The 17,406-nt window shown below is 35.8% G+C and overlaps 1 protein-coding gene across 22 annotated transcripts in view; it reads right to left on the reverse strand.

The window, feature by feature from the left end:
* SMG7 (SMG7 nonsense mediated mRNA decay factor) overlaps positions 1–17,406 on the reverse strand; it is an 88,602-nt gene that overhangs the window by 23,611 nt on the left and 47,585 nt on the right. For all 22 annotated transcript variants that reach the window (XM_007989238.3, XM_007989229.3, XM_007989228.3 and 19 more), the window contains 7 exons: positions 10,784–10,955; positions 9,508–9,579; positions 8,509–8,659; positions 8,016–8,151; positions 4,250–4,412; positions 3,752–3,908; positions 271–341 (listed from right to left, as the gene is read on the reverse strand). In XM_007989238.3, the coding sequence (XP_007987429.2) occupies positions 271–341; positions 3,752–3,908; positions 4,250–4,412; positions 8,016–8,151; positions 8,509–8,659; positions 9,508–9,579; positions 10,784–10,955 (922 nt within the window). The remainder of the gene's footprint in view (positions 1–270; positions 342–3,751; positions 3,909–4,249; positions 4,413–8,015; positions 8,152–8,508; positions 8,660–9,507; positions 9,580–10,783; positions 10,956–17,406) is intronic.

Raw genomic sequence — 17,406 nt, forward strand, 5'->3', positions numbered from 1 at the left:
TGCTAAATGAGATTAAGATGCCAGAAGAAATGGGAGAACATTATCTACTTCCACCCACTTACTGTAGAGTTCACAGTCACTTCTGAGATACTGAATTTAAAATCAATCATTCATCACCAAAAACCTCTTACTGTAGAGTTCACAGTCAATTCTGAGATACTGAATTTAAGATCAATCATTCATCACCAAAAACCTCTTCTTCTCTGGCCTTAAGCACACCATCGATGATGGAGAACCACATCAACAACACAAGGTTAGGGTAGCTCTTACCACTAGTACTTGAGAGGTCCTCTTCATGGGGATGGAAACTATTCAGAAGAGAAATCAACCAGGGCCAAATGCTGTAAATTAAAGAAAGAGTTCAGACTTTACTTTTATATAAGAGAAACCAGAACACTAATAAGCCATGAAAATGGTATCTACAGGTCCTGGACTTTATGTATTTTTCCCTTATTTCAGCATTTCAAAGGCTGTATAATTTTTAAAAATGTATTTTCAAAGATACCTAGATAGTGATAAAGACACAACAAAAGGGACAAATTTCCATGACAGAGACCTGCTACTACTGTAGATCATTTCCCATGCTCCTAATTCAACAAACAGTGAAAATAATTTGTCAGTTTTAAACATGGAAAACTGAAATAGGCTGAGAAAATTCTGAGCAAAGAAACAACATACTATGTTTTTACAGAGCTTTCACATACATTATGAGTTGCGGAATCCGCTGTTAGTTCTTTAATCTATGACAGGGTATGGTTATACCACACAAATCACATTCCCTGTTCAAAGCAATAACACCTCTTTTTTCATGGTACAAAAAGTCCACATTTTAACAACAGCCTGAACTCTAAACTCTGTTTCCTAATACACAAATTTTGTGAAAGCTTACACATGAAATATTAGAACATATTCTTTCCACTACTCAGAAGTAAGTTCTATATATGTATTTGTTAACTGTGTCCTTGGTTCCTGAGTCAGGTATGTTAAAGTTTCCATTATGGATATAGATTTATAAATATCACTTTACATGTAAACATTTGTATCAAAATCTCTGTTATCTTTCAAACATAAGAGCAATTTATAAATCTGATGTAATATATATGACAGGGCAAAACTTTTGAAGTGAGACAAATCCAAGTAGTTTGAATGTTCATTTGCTGGGGTGAGGAATAGATGTGATAGGTGGAAGTAGCCATGTTGCTTAAAATTATTTGGTTAAAATAATTAGCTTAAAATAATTTGGTTTTGGCCTGGAAACAATTACTTTGATTTTCCTACAGTAGACTCATGTATCTAATCACATTCTCCTTAATATGAAGCTTACCTTTGAACATACATCAACCAACTTTTATTAAAAAAAAGAAAAAAAGAAAAAAAGAAAAAAAGAAAAAAAAGAAAAAAAAGAAAGAAAAAGAAAAGCATGAGGTGAAGTGCCCAGGATAGAGAAACTGGATGTAAATAATCACACTATGGAAAATTGTAAGTTAACAACTATTTGGGACAGTTGTACACTCTGAAATATGGGAATATGCTACTTTAAAAATATCAACAAATATATACCATATATAAACAAATATTGAAGAATAATTGTCTGCTACAAACCTTTGGAGATATAACAGATTACAAGAGATAGCTGGAAAAAAAGGTCAGTAATCTAAAAAAGAATATTATACTGGTACAATGTTTTCATGAAACATAAGCTCTCAAGAAAACACTGTAGAAAAAGCGCATGAGTGGATGACCTAATGATATACTGCTTTACCCTATAACTATTTTCCACAAAGGAAAAGCACTATTCCATGTATTCATTAGCTTAAGAGAGTATGTTCTCAAAAAAGTACAAGGGAAAGTAAATTCTAGAAATTGAGAAGGTTCAGATATAAGAAACTGAATATTATTTGAATATATATACAATTCTAAGTTCACAAAAGTCATTGTTTTTCCATTACTTAAAAGAAATAAATGAACATTATAACTTTAATGTATTAGACATATAAGGAAAATCTTCAGTTTTAAAGAGATATCCCATGCTAGTCTTTAAAATGAGTACTAACATAATTTAAGATAGAAGGAAACACCTGCAAGGGCATAATTCTAAAGATTTCAGTAAATCTGATAGGAGGAAGAGGAAACAGTAAATGACAGAAAAAAAAATGGAGGGAAAAAGTGTTTGCCAGTAAAGCTATTCCTTCTGGCTGAACATCTTTTGCCATGAAAAGAAATGGGAATATATGGAAAGGGCCAAAAGGATCACTGTACAGGAACAACAACAAGAAAAAACAAAACACAATGAAAGTAACAATCCCTACTCATAAATATAAAAACTCTATAAGCAAATGGTAAAACATGCAGTTCTTCTTTTGTAACATTACTGATATAATATGTTGAATTAAACATAAGTTTGAGTTCTAGAGTATACAAGAATAGAAAAACTGTATAGCCTAGTTAAGAAATAAAAATTTTGTGCAAGGAAGCAATGTCTGAAAATCTGTATTACTAAAACCTATGCTAACATTAAAGGAGAGATATATAGTAGGCTGTGCTATGTTCCTAAACTCTATTCATGATAATGTCAATATATCATAGAAAGAGCTTATAGCTACATGATAGAAAAGACAATTATGAAGCAGACAGACCATAAGGTCTTTTTTTTTTTTTTTTTTTTTTTTTTTGAGACAGAGTCTCACTTGGTAGTCCAGGCTGGAGTACAGTGGCGCGATCTCAGCTTACTGCAACCTCTGCTTTCTGGGTTCAAGCAATTTTCCTGTCTCAGCCTTCCGAAGTGGTGGGATTACAGGCATATGCCACAATGCCTGGCTAATACCTTTTGTATAAAAATACAAAAAAAATCTTTTGTATAAAAATACTCTTTTACTAAAAAGTAAAAGAGATGGGGTTTCACCATGTTGGCCAGGCTGGTCTCAAACTCCTGACCTCAAGTGATCCGCCTGCCTCAGCCTCTCCAAGTGCTGGGATTACAGGCATGAGCCACAGTGCCCGGACCACAGCGTCTTAAATGTGGCTTAAAAAAGGCATTTTCTAAGTTGTGACCTTAGTCAATATACATGCTGGGCCACAAAGCAAAACTTTCAAAGAGATTCTCCTTAAATATACCATCAAAATACACAAGGGAGAAACTACCTATTTGGTGCCAAGCGACCTTGGAAGTATTTATTTCTATAATCAAAGGTACACTGAAAGTTTTCATTTGTCATTGTAAAATCAAAGGTTCCTAAGAGCTGTCAGAATTTTTGTGAGTAGAGATGAGAGAGAAAATAGTGAGAATCAAAATAACTTTCAATCTTTATGCTTCAAATAAACATTATTCAAATTGAGTGTTACTGTAAGGCAACATCAAACAGTGTTCATGTATAGAAAAAAATGGAAGAAATAAAAATCTCTTCCCTTCAACTCAAACAAAAAATTGGGGAATACTGTAATAGGTAAGAAACAAACTGGTTTTACTTCAAGTTCACTTTGAAATGTGAAAAACGACTTTTCCCCAGGACAGCAACTGAGAACAAGGGAGTGCACAGGGAGTCACAAATCCTTAAGACTAAGCCTCAAATGAAGAATTCAAATAAACAAATGAAAAGCATACAAAGAGGCCTTCAGTTCAATTTCCCGAGAGTCAGCAGAAATACAGTCTTCCACTGTTCAAATGTTGTATTTCAGAAGGCAGTTTTTACATATTTATGGATATCAAACAAACAAAGCACACAAGTTAACATGAAATTCTAAAAATACTTACTACTGTCTTTCATCCACCACTGCCTCCTGAAAGACCCTGGGTCTGAGTCTTAGCCAGTCCATGGAGACCTTGACTGCTGGAAGAGGATAGGCATTGTAGGACTCCTCCTGAGACTCATTCTGTAGAGGACACTTGCACAGGATGCCAAGAAAAGACACTTGAAGAGAAAAATGTATTAAAAAAATATAAGAAATATGAAACTGTGCCAGTTCAAATTAAAATATTATGTGCCTTCTACTAGATTCTGTTTAACACTTACAGCTTCTTTCTAAAAACACACTTTCTTTCCCATATTACAAATGTTATACATACAACTTGATGAGGGGGTATCAGCAGATAAAAGGATGGAACTTGGGGTTGAAAGTTATTATGAACCCCTGATTCAGTGTAAGAAATACACTATGCTTTTTTATGTCACTGTGCTTTGCTACGTTGATGAAATGCCTAAGATGATGTTTTTCAAAAAAGATGGCACATGTTAAGTAATTCAATACTCACTAAAGAGGGCCAGTAACTGTGTCCAACATAGCTGCTCATCTTGGCTATAACTGTGCTGCTCAGTTTCATTGCTAAAGTCACGAAGGTGATGAAGTTGAAACAGGTTAATGACAGTGACATGAACTAACTGCTGAGAGTTGAAAGCTTTTTGGAATAGCAGCCTCTGTAAAAGAAGACAGACGTACTGCATATATTATCAAGAACAGGAACCATCTTTGACACAAGAATTAAACTGGTAGTCTGCATTTAGAACCACCAAGTGTAATACAATTACGGATGAGTAAATGGTTCTGCCCTCAATCCCAGTATTTTGATTGGGTCTAATTTCCCAAACGGACTTTTTGTCTTGAAATGAATTAATCTAGACACCACAGAGTTGTTTGAGTTGTTTGTCAAACTTTTTTCCCCTAGGAAACTATGTATTTTTAAATATGACCTGACAAAAGTCTTGAGTGTTCGTCCATAAATTTATACATCTTAATCCTTTAGAAATTGTTTTATACAAGATGTACACATATTAAAATATTAAATTGGGACCAATGACTAGAAAGCAACAGACTCAAAAAATAATTTTTTGAATTCCTAGTACATAAAGCATGACTTCCTAGATTTGTCATAAAATTTACTCTTTCAAAGGCTTGATACATTAAAACTTGTTTTATAAACAAGGCATAGCAAGTACATATTCTGGAACACAGGGTAAATGACATACTAAAACAACATTCGGATGTATTATAGGTACTTCTACAAATTATCAACTGGTATTTTCCCCTCTTAGAGAAGTATATGTGTGATCATCAAATTTCATTTACCCTCTAATAACTCTGTTCACAGTGATCTGTTAGCCAGCATTATAAACAATCACCCAGATGCTCTCAGTTGGTGTCTCAATGGAATTACCCTTCCACTTTAATATCTGCAATTGTTTTGCCTGCAGGTAAAAATACTTTTCTAACAGAAGTTCCTAGTTTCATCCTATACTTTAGCCATAGCCAGTCTTCCTCTATCCCCAGGGGAAATTTTTGCAGAAAGCAGGGATCCATCATCACTAGCATTATGGTGGAAAACAGATAATCTTTACTTATAGTTCTACCAGCAATGACAGGAGATCCTACCATGTCAGAAACTTATAGCTATCTCTGCCCAGACTACTCTGAGATTTTTGTTTTTATTTACATAGTTAAAGAACCTGAAGTAGCCACAGTAAGCTCTATGATTCTAAGAGGGAAGTCTTTTACATTATCATTAGAGAATACAATTCCGTTCTATGTGAACTCTTTCTATCACAACTGTCAGTCTTCTTGCAATCCGCCATTTCATTGTATATGTCTAGAATGGTTAGCCCTTTTTCAAAGACATCAAGCATTAATCTCTCCTCAAAATTTCCTGAAATCTTGTCTCTTCTCTAGAATTTTCCCACAAACTTTCTCCTTCAATTTCTACAACTAGCCTTCTAAATAAGCTGGCGTTTATTCAAATAATACCGGCATAGAATGAGAATATGTAGTTGTATTTCTCAAAAAGCAGTTTCTTATACGCCTAATATGGTAATGTATTTCCTGTATCTATAAATCCACTGGCATTAATTTTAGAAGGCAATATCCTACTGAAGAGGGTCACAGCCCATTAAAGAATTTTCTAGTGTATGCGCAGAAGTATTAATGAATATGAATACACCCTAGTACTAACAAATGATAATGTAAGTTCATGAAGGTCCAGACTTTGTCATGTTTTCCCCCATATCTCTAAAAGCCTAGAAAAGTGCATGGTACATAGCAGGTACTCAATAAACACTTAGTGAATGAACAACCTATCCATTCAGAAATGAGGTTGAAGTTATTCAGTTGTAATTTCCTAAAATTTAGATTGTATTGTAGAGAGTCTTCCAAGGAATAAAATCAGATTAGAACTGATAAGATTTTTGCTACTCAAACTTTCAACTACAGTTGAGAAATATACTGAACTAAATACCATTAACAAACAGCCTACATTTAACTTACAGAAGATGTATTACATCTCAATTCCTAGATCCCAGGCCTTAAATCCCTTAGTGGACCTCAACTTGGTAAACATTTCTGCTTAGTAGCTAAAGGTTGTTAGAAACACTGAAGCATACATGTTGATGATACTAATTATCTACATACACTTTAGAAATACTTTGGAAATTTTACTCCACTATGTTAAAATTTCACTCCAGCAATGTTCTAGTTCAACACTGGGTAAGCTTTCAAATAGATCTGCCTCATACTATGTTTAACTTTAGAGTGCTGGAATGATACTTCAAAGTATATTTTAGCAACTGCCCACCCACACTCACCAGAACTTCACATACAGAAATATATATGCAAAGAGAGTGTTAGTGTTTGAGGCTGAACCAAATGCAAAACTTACTAGGTTTCTAGACTAGAATAACTTACTTAGTGAAGATCTCATTAAGGTAGGGACCACCCACCACCACCAATTTAGAGAGTATTTCACACAACCAGAGCTGGAAGCAATCTCAACAAGTTTTCTAGTCCAATCCCCTATTTAGTAGGGCTGCACTTAAATAATCCAAGAAAGATGGCTGTCAATCTGACTCTTAAGCTCTCCAAAATGGGGAATCCACAACATCCCACAGTCAGCCCCCTATACATTTCAACTTAAAATTTAAGATTTTAGTTTTGACCTCAGGAAAGATACAGATATGTTCTTTTCAAATAATCCTTCACATGTCTGAATTCTTACTATGAAAACTATTTAGACTTGTTTGTTCTTTTCCAGGTTGAACAGCCTAGGACATGACAAAGTTAGTTGTTCTTTTCACACACCCAATCCTATAAATCATATGTCACAGGCTAAGTATATTTTAAAACAAACTATTGCTATTTATAGTTATCTATTATAATATCTTGCACATAGTCAACCAAAAAATGACTACCTGTAAAAACTACTTTGTATTGACTCTTTTTGGCTAAGTTACACCTTAACTGTCCAAGTTCTACAATCTCTTAAAATGTCTGACTTTTAGAGAACTTACAGAAATACTATGAAGCAGTTACACACAATTACCCAAGTATATAGATACCTAGAAATAACCAAGAAATATAAAATGTTCTTTGAAATTGTCATTTACTGTTTAATCCAGTGCCTAAAACAGTGACTGATGAATAGTCAAATATTTATTGAATGAACTGAAAAAAAGTTAATACTTTCGACTTTCTCCTTATTTTATGCATTATACTACATTTAAACTGCTAATATCTTAACATACTAATAAAAGATCATTTATACATACATAAATAGAATGAAGGTTAATGTTCTCTCTTCAAATTAGTAAACTATATCTCTGTTAAATGAAACTCTCATTCCTTTCATTCAAACTACCACAATCCTGATGAAGGCAAGCACAGTAAAAATAATGAACTTGGTTTGGAGAAGGCCAATATCTATAAAGTAGGTAACATAATCATATATAAGAATACACAAACCATCAAAAGTAGGAGTAGTTTCAAAACTGAGGAGTTATTTACTTTTTTCCACTTTGATAATTTTTGTCAAACAGCAGCTACTCCAGTGAAAACACTGCTATGTTATATGTTTATACAGACTGTACCTCAGTTTAAATTGAAGGGATGATAAATGCAAAGATTTCACATACTTCAAATATAACTTTTACCAAGAGTTCACACAGTTAAGTAACTACAAAAACTGGGAGTCAGTTTCCTCCAAATCTTATGCTTCCTGATTTAGACAAGACAAAAATTCTCTATTTCTGAAACCTAACCTTAAACTGTTCTTCCAATTTTTCTCGAAGAGGGCTCAACTTTTCCAAGCTCTTACTCAGGTACACATGACCGTGGAATTTAATAAAGGCCTTGATGAAGTCAGAAACACCCCACTTGGTTTTCACCTCATCTCGGCTGAAATGAAAGAAAAAAATTCCATGAATCTTAAGCAGCAAAATGGCTACAACTCCTTAAGGAGGTACTGGCTTGCTAAAACAAGTTATTACTTGATACACAAAAGAGAATTCTGTATTTGACTGATTTTCCAACTGCAACATACTCAAGATGAGTCAGTAGTAACAGCCTGTGTACTCTTTTACTGGGACTGAATCAGATATTGATTGGATGAAATTCAGTAACTATACACAAATTGTGACAAATCTATGTTTAGAAATAAGAGAAGAATAGGTTGTTATTTTCTGTAAACCAAATTATGAAGAATTAAGGCTCCAGGTTACAAAGTCCTCTTGGAAAAAAAAAAATCAACCCTACCTTTCCAGTGCTTTAGAAAGTGCTTTTTGCAGATTAGTGGAGGCAGCTGGGAAAGGGAACTTCACAGCAATGCTTCTGCAGTAGTAGAAAATTGTGGTCAGATGGTCTCCTTTGGAAGAAGCTAAGATAGCCAACTGATTATAAGGCTGACCTACAGGAGAAAGTTAAGATTCTGGAGTAACCCCAAGGGTGACAAAGTCTTGCTATAAGAATACAAATGATCAGTGTTTAAATACTCAAATAAACAATGGGGAGTATTTTTATAAGGTAAATATGACTGCCTCATTGCAAACCAGCATAAGGTATAACAGCACACTTCAGCGATGGTACACACTATCATATACAGGTTAAACAGTCACTATTAGGGTAGAGAGCGGCTTCAGAAAGGGCTAGATTGTAAATAATTTCAGCTTTGTAGGCCAAAGGGTCTCTATCACAACCACTCAACTCTGCCACTGTAGTGTGAAAGCAGCCATAGACAAATATGAAACAAGTAGTGTAGTCAGACCGCCATCCCTGCTTTAGACTCTTTCTAGAATCTAAAGGATTTCAATGTCTTAGTAAGAATGATTTAAATCATTAAATATCTGCTGCAATTTATTTAACTCAAGAACTACTGCTAATGTCTAGTTTGGGGCCATTAAAAGATTACCTTTTAGTATTGTAATAGATTGTTTTTCTGTGGGGGGGAATGGTGATATCTAAAGAAATAATTGTTCTATAAGCAATTAAGGAAGCCAGAGTTGTAGAAACAATATCAGATCACATTAAGAGATTCTATCTATATTACTTTACTGACAATAAAAGTCATCTTACTTGTAAAAAAAAAAAATTCATTTTAGTTTACATGGAATGTACAGTTAAATGGAAAACATGACAATAACAAAACTCAACATTTACTGCTTTCATAAAACTTCAAAGGCGAGCCCTGAGTTATCTGACACATTGTTATACAGAACCAAGTGTCACGGTTAATCTCAGGTTGACAGGCCCACTCACCATTGGAGGGGACAAGCTGAGCTGCATGCCTATAGTAGGACTCTGCCTGGCTGGTCTGGTTTCTGTATCGAGCTAAGAAGAAGAAGAAAATTAGTTTTAAAAAACCCAAAAAACAAATAGTAGGGTAGTATTTCCAAAACAGCCATAGTTTTAAGTTCCAAAGATAATAAAGACATTAAAGTTAATTTAAAATTAAAGACAGAAAATACTTTAAAACAAATTAACTATAGGATTATGTGTGAAGTGTCCATCAGCCTTCCTTATTTGGGACATTCAGCATGTAACCAATTTTAAAGCTTACCTAGACCCCATTTTCAGGTCCTCCAGTGTCATGCATCACCAGCTCCCACTATGGACTATGCTGGTGACCTGGAGCCGGCCCACAAGAAGGGGTGAGTTATATGGCACTTAAAAACAAAACAAAACAAAACAAAATACACTATACAATATGATCTGAAAATTACGTATTTTTCAATATTATATAAAGTGATTTTGAAAAATGCCTCATTCCTATCGCAATATTAAGTATGTGTGTGCAAAGAATATATATTTAAAGCAAAACAACCTAAACACAGTATCAATGAATCTCCCTGCCAAATTCATTGCTTACTCTGATGTGACCTCCTCATGGAACCACTGATTTATAATATTAAGAAATCTAAAATTTCAAACTTAAAAGCTGTAATGTTCTCCATTGTTTGTTATTTGAGGACAAGCAAAACATAATCCTATAGTTAATTTGTTTTACAACCTTTCTAGATCACCTTAAAGGAATGAACAAGAATAAATAAGTTACATAATATTCTCAGATAAAATACATATAATAGAAATACAAATTAAACTTTAGAAAGGAAGCAAAATTAAAAATCAACTTTTAGTCCACTGGTAAGAAAGAAAGAAGGCAATTTCGCTTCAGAAGGAGTAATTTATAAAACTCATTTATTCCAAAAGAGTACATTTAATTTAGAAATTATGGCACCACTTCTAAAAATTAAGCTTTGATTACATTTTTGCTGTTTATTATTTGCCTACATAAATTACATAAAGTCGGAATAAAATTTAAATCTTAATATGAAAGTTACTTTCTTCAAGATGCTCTGCCAATCACAAAAACATTGAGAAATTTTAAGTTCCTTAGAATACATTTTATAGTTTCTTCTTATGACAATCTAAATTGTGTGTATATGCTCAGTTTAAAGGAAAAAGAGTTTCTTTCTATGACTATTCCAAAGAAAAGGACGAACGTATTATCAATTCCTTCACAGCAAAGGCTCACCAATGTCTCCAAGGTGGACGAGGCAGTGCTGGCAGATATAGGAACAGGAGCTAGACTGTGGCTTCACTATGGCGCTGGTATGCGTCTGTTTATTGCTGATAATTCCCAATTGGGAAGACTTCACACGGCATGGTAAATCTACATTAAATACTGTACACAGTTCTTGTAACAACTGAAAGAAAAACAAACAAAATTTAGTAGTAAGTCACAAGTGCTCTAAAAGCAAAGTTTATAAACTGTAAGATGTGTACCTAGTACCACATACTGCTGAAATCTGAAAAAAAACTGCATGAAAATTATACGGTAATCATTCAGACCCAGCACGGTGGCTCACGCCTGTAATCCCAGCACTTTGGGAGGTCAAGGCAGGTGCATCACTTGAGGTCAGGAGTTTGAGACCAACCTGGCCAACATGGTGAAACCCCGTCTGTACTAAAAATACAAAACAAAATCAGCCGAGAGTGGTGGTGAGCACCTGTAGTCTCAGCTACAGGGGAGGCTGAGGCACAAGAATAGCTTGAACCCAGGAGGTGGAGGTTGCAGTGAGCTGAGATTATGCCACTGCACTCCAGCCTGGGCGACACAGGGAGACTCTGTCTTAAAAAAAAAAAAATTATATGGTAATCTTTCATAGGATAACTAGTATCATTCATTATAAATCATACCTTTTGAATTCTCAAGTATTACAGCAATCTAGGATGTGCATAGAGCAGCATCTTAAAAAAAGATTATTTAACTGGATAAGATTTTCAGACACATTCAGCAAGCAAGGAAAACTACTACTCTCAGAAACGCAAAAATTATTAAATATTGGGTTACAAATATGACTTAAATGAAAGCCAAGGTATTTGTCAGACTTTAGGTATTTCTTGCAATTCATTTTCTTAAGCTATATGCCAATTCACGTCTTTGCATATACAACAAATCTCACGGTAGTGTAGATCTTTACTGTATTATCCATTCCTACCTACTCTCTTCTCTGTTCTTAAAGTATGAGGGGTTCTTCTTCCTAGTCAGAGCTAACTCTTCTGCCTGTGTGTGCCTATCACTACATTCTTTCCTGGCTCCTGTCGGTCTCCCATCTCTCCATTCTTTCATCTACTTTCAACTTCTCATGCTTCTTTCCTATGGCCTACACACACTAAATGTCTCCCACAGAAAAAAACAAGAACAAAAAACAAAACAGAGCTAAAACACTCTCCTCTTAACTTTATAGCAACCTTCTAATGTCTCTTCCTCTTCTCAACCAAATGCCTTTAAAGGAGTCCACACTTTTCATGTCCGCTTTCTCAATTTCTATTTACTCTTTCATCCATTATGATCTGGCTTCCACACAACCCCTCTCCCTCCTCTCACCCAACCATCCATTACCACTCTACTGAAACTACTATCAGACAACTGGTTAGCTAATAGCCAAATACAACGGGTATTTTTCAGACATCATCTTATCGGACCTCTTTGCTGCACTTAAAACATCTGATCTTATGGTGGATTACTGAGCTGTTCTAGCTCTCTGTATCTTTCCAATCACTCCTTTTCAGTTTCCTTCATTGAAAGGCTTTTCTCCTCTCACTTTGCTTGCCAAGGGTTTATTTCTTGGCCTGCACACAGTTCTTCACACTGTGAAGAATATTTACTTCACAGTTATTCAAATATTTACTTACAAATATAGTCATTCAAATATCATTATATTCATCCAAGTATGTGCTAGTGTATCAGAGACCCCACACTCCCCACCCCGTAAACAAGAAAGATACAAAGATAAATAAGAAAACATGTTTCCTTAAAGAGCTTGTAGCTAAATTGGCAAGTCAGGTACAAAAAGAGAAGAGGGGAGCGAGGGAGAGGGGAAAGGAGAGGAGAGACAACATGATACACAACATAACGAACATAATATTCCACATTTATAACATATTTCCCTAGGTTATCTGATAAATTTGTCTCACTTTATCCTTGTGATAAACTAGTAGCTACACAGTACACATAGGTATAAAGCTCAATTTTTTTCAGATGAGGATGTGAAAGCAGAAATAATCAAGCGACTGGACAAAGGTTACAGAATTAGAAACATTTTGATTCTATCACCACTCTTTCTAGCATGTGCAGAATTCAAAATACAAAATAAGACACCCTAAAGGGCTCAACTCAGAATGATTTGAATCATGCCACCTTTTTACTAAGATAAAAATCACCTCCATAACTAAATATAAATTTTGTGTACCCTTTCTCACTGGGCATGGAAATTATTTACTCCATACTTGCACATTTGTAACGGGCAAGAAATTCACTAATGTAAAATTGGGTAAACAAGGTTAGGCATAGTAGCTCATGCCTGTAATCCGAGCACTTTGGGACGCCAAGGCAGAAGGATCACTTGAGGTCAGAAGTTCAAGACCAGCCTGGGCAGCAAAGCAAGACTCTGTCTCTACAAAATAAATAAATGAATGAATATAAAAATGAAAATGAAGTGAAATAAAAAATTAGCCAGGTGTGGTGGCATGCAGTGCTATAGTCCCAGTACTTTGGAAGGTTGAGGCGGGAGGATCACTTAAACCCAGAAGTTCCAGACCGCAGTGAGCTATGATATACACCACACTCCAGCCTGGGTGACAGAGACAGACCTCGTCTTAAAAAATAAATAGAATAAAATGAATAAATAAAAAAATAGGGTAAATAAGTTAATGTCCTGAATGGGATGGGTTAAGAAATAGAAAAAGCACAAGGTACAGGGTAGGAACTATATATATGTATCTCTCTCTATATATATATATACATACACACACACATATATTGTGAAAAAAACAAAAAAACAAAAGTGGATAACTAAGAAACATGAGAGGGTTAAAGAACTGACTTCAATAGATAATCAGAAAACAGACTGGAAAACTAGGCAAGGCTGCACATCTAGCAAAAACAAAAAAGAAAGATCACAAAAAATAAATAAAATTACAGTTGGAACATCATGTAGAATGTCTTGCAATAAAATTTCTGCCTGAGCCCAAGAGTTTAAGTGGTGATATAAGACAGAAAAGCTCCTACTGGCTCAAAGATTCTGGGAAAGTGAGCTCTAGTTGGTTTAGAGGCAGTAACACGATGGAACTAAAGAAGAGAAAAAGATGTTTCATAAGTTGAACAAAACAATGTCCTACCTTCATATAGGTTGACCCTGATGTACATTACTTTGTAGTAGTTTCCTCAGTCTGATAACAACTTAGTTACTTCATTGTACAGAAGTACTGACTGGGAGATATTCCTAAGGCTGTAGCTGAAGAATTAATGCCTCTAGTTCTTCCCAAATCATAATCATGGAACTATAAAACTGGAAAATGGGCCGGGCGCGGTGGCTCAAGCCTGTAATCCCAGCACTTTGGGAGGCCGAGACGGGCGGATCACGAGGTCAGGAGATCAAGACCATCTTGGCTAACACAGTGAAACCCAGTCTGTACTAAAAAATACAAAAAACTAGCTGGGCGAGGTGGCGGGCGCCTGTAGTCCCAGCTACTCGGGAGGCTGAGGCAGAAGAATGGCGTAAACCCAGCAGGCGGAGCTTGCAGTGAGCTGAGATCCGGCCACTGCACTCCAGCCTGGGCGACAGAGCGAGACTCCGTCTCAAAAAAAAAAAAAAAAAAAAAAAAACTGGAAAATGAACTTACAAGCATTTGTCAACTCTCTTTTTTACAATCAGGAAAATAAGCACCACAGAGGTAGTGACTTGTCCATATAGTCACAATTAGCCCTAGAGCAGTACTAGAACAGCTTCTGGGTTCCTATTTATCAAGAAATTTTTACACTATTCCGTGTCTCCTCAGCTCTTTATTCCATGCCAAGAATGAAAGATTATGAAGGTATAGAATATTACCTTTTAAACTAATACGGAAACTCAGTGATTATACTTTCTTTTTGGTTTCTATTTTCTTAGAATAAAGGCTACCGTTCTGTTCTTTGATGTTTAAAAACAACCTAAAGCAGAATGGTATGTCTTTACTTTGACCAGGAATTTGGTTCTGCTTTAAGCCCCATGCTTTAAACTGGTTAACAAAATGGTAGCTAAAAAGTTAAAACTAAACCAGCCTGGGTAACATAGTGAGACTCCATTCTACAAAAATAAAAAACAAGTAGCTGGTATGCGCCTGCAGTCCTAGTGTTTGGGAGCCTGAGGTGGGAGAGGATCACTTGAGCCAAGAAGTCTGAGGCTTCTGTGAGCTATGATCAAGCACTGCACTCAGCCAAAACAGTGGAGTGTGTATGTCTCTTAAAAAAAAAACAAACAACAAAAAAAAACCTAAAACCCATCTTCACAGAAAATGTTACTGTGTGTAACCAAGTACTAGTCTCTTCTCAATCCACTCCAATCAGATTTCTATCCCCAACACTTTGCTGAAGTTACATTTCATCAAAACAAAGACACCATAAATTGTAAGATGAACCATTATCTTATATAATATTGAGAAAAAAACCACAAGCTATATGGTCACTTGTCATCTGTTATAAAGTTATCTCTATTTCATATATGTTAAAATATGAAAAAAATGTTTTAGAAATGAAGAAATACGGTATTCATTAAGTTCACCAATGACTTCCATGTTGTCAAATCTAATTGGTCACTTTAAATCTTTAATTCTCAGCAGCACTCTACAGGGCTGATGACTCCCTTCCTTATTCAGATGTTTTTCTCTTGGCTTCCAATGTACCTTCTCTCTCTCATTTTCTCGATTGCAATGGTGGCTCCTCCTGTGCTAAATCTGTTACCATCTGACTAAGTCAGCGTTCTTTACTACAGTAAAAAAATTTTTATGATTTTATGATGTTTCCACTGGGCTCCAACCTTGTTTATTCAATTGCTTATTTCGCATCTCTACTTAGATGTCAAACAGGCATCTACTTTAACAGGGAAAAAGCTACTTTCCCCCTAGTGTTTCCCATCTCAGTAAATGGTACAACCATTCAACTAGCTGCCCACACTGATAACTGTATCTGCTCTGACTCCTCCTTTACTCTGATTCCAGAAATTCAATCCAGTCCATCTAATCCAAGTATGGCCAATAGGAGTTAATAGAGTTAACTTCCATAGCTAGCTTCCATATCTGACCCCATTATCCAGGGTTATCATTTAAAATTGCAAATCTGATCATGTTCTTCCTTTGCTTACTCTACAATGACTTGTAACTCCTTTTTTTTTTTTTTTTTTTTAAAGACAGGGTCTCACTCTGTTGCCCAGGCTGGAGTGAAGTGGCACAAACATGGCTCACTGCAACCTCAGCCTCCCGGGCTCAAGTGATCCTCCTGCCTCAGCTTCCTAGAGTGGCTGGTACTACAGGTGTGCGCCACCGTGCCTGGTTGATTTTTAGATTCTTTGTAGAATGGGGTCTCACCATGTTACCCAGGCTGGTCTCAAGTGATCCTCCCACCTCAGCTTTCCAAAGTGTCAGGATTACAGGAATGAGCCACCATGTCCAGTCTACAACTATACTTAAAATTAAAACTCAAAACTCAGCTTATAAGGCCATACAACAATCTGGAATTTGTCTACTTTCTCAATCTGGTGCTAAATATGCACTGCATGTAATCAAGAAACATTAGTGGAATATTATTGTAACACCATTATCTGTTTCAATTATTGATTAAAGACAATATAAAAATGCAAGTGAGGCCAGGTGCAGTGGCTCACACCTGTAATCCCAACACTGAGGAAGGCAAAGGTGGGTGGATCACCTGAGGTCAGAAGTTTGAGACCAGCCTGGCTAACACGGCGAAAGCCCCTCTCTACTAAAAACACAAAAATTAGCTGGATGTGATGGTGCACACCTGTAATCCCAGCTACCAGGGAGGCCGAGGCAGAAGAATTGCTTGAAACCAGGAGGCGGAGGTTGCAGTGAGCGCCACTGCACTCCAGTGGCAGAGACCACGCTACTGCACTCCAGCCTCCAGCCTGGGCAACAGAGCAAGACTCTGTCTCAAAAAAAAAAAAAAAAAGTCAAAAGTCCTATTAATGTTGTTAACTGATATCATAATGTGAAAATAAAGTTTATTGATGCTCATTCTACAATTACCATAATTGCTCAACCACTGCCTGTGGAATGGAGTCAGGAAGAATCAATGCTTATTATAAAAATCTTAAAAAATTAATTTCAAAGAGTATCCATATTTTACCTTTAAAAAACAATTTTTGAGACATTTAAATGATTTTATTATTCCCTTGCTTATAAAATGTTTTTACAAATACCATACTCCCTCAGTAAAAATGATGATTCCTTCTTTACTTCCTTACAGATCTGTTTTGACTTACCAATGTCTAGTTAAACCCTTGGGAATATATCACATGTATGTCATGTAACGAAAAAAGATTAGGAATCATTTTTCAAGATGACAAACCAATCTGTACAATGGCTATTATAAAAATGTACTGCAGAAGGTGGATGCCTTCCCCCTCCCCCCCACCAGAGCCAGCTGCACCACCTCCTTCCTACTCCCCCTACTTTAGTCATGTTCCCAGCTCTAGCTTCTATTCATGGCGGAAGGAAACGAGATTTGAATCAGAAACAAAACTAAGGTTTTAAAACTGAATTATCCTTCAAAAATGGAAAGCAACCAGCATGTTATAGAATCTGTCCAAGAAATGATGG

The sequence above is a fragment of the Chlorocebus sabaeus genome, chromosome 25, assembly GCF_047675955.1.
Source record: "Chlorocebus sabaeus isolate Y175 chromosome 25, mChlSab1.0.hap1, whole genome shotgun sequence".
Lineage (NCBI taxonomy): Eukaryota > Metazoa > Chordata > Mammalia > Primates > Cercopithecidae > Chlorocebus > Chlorocebus sabaeus.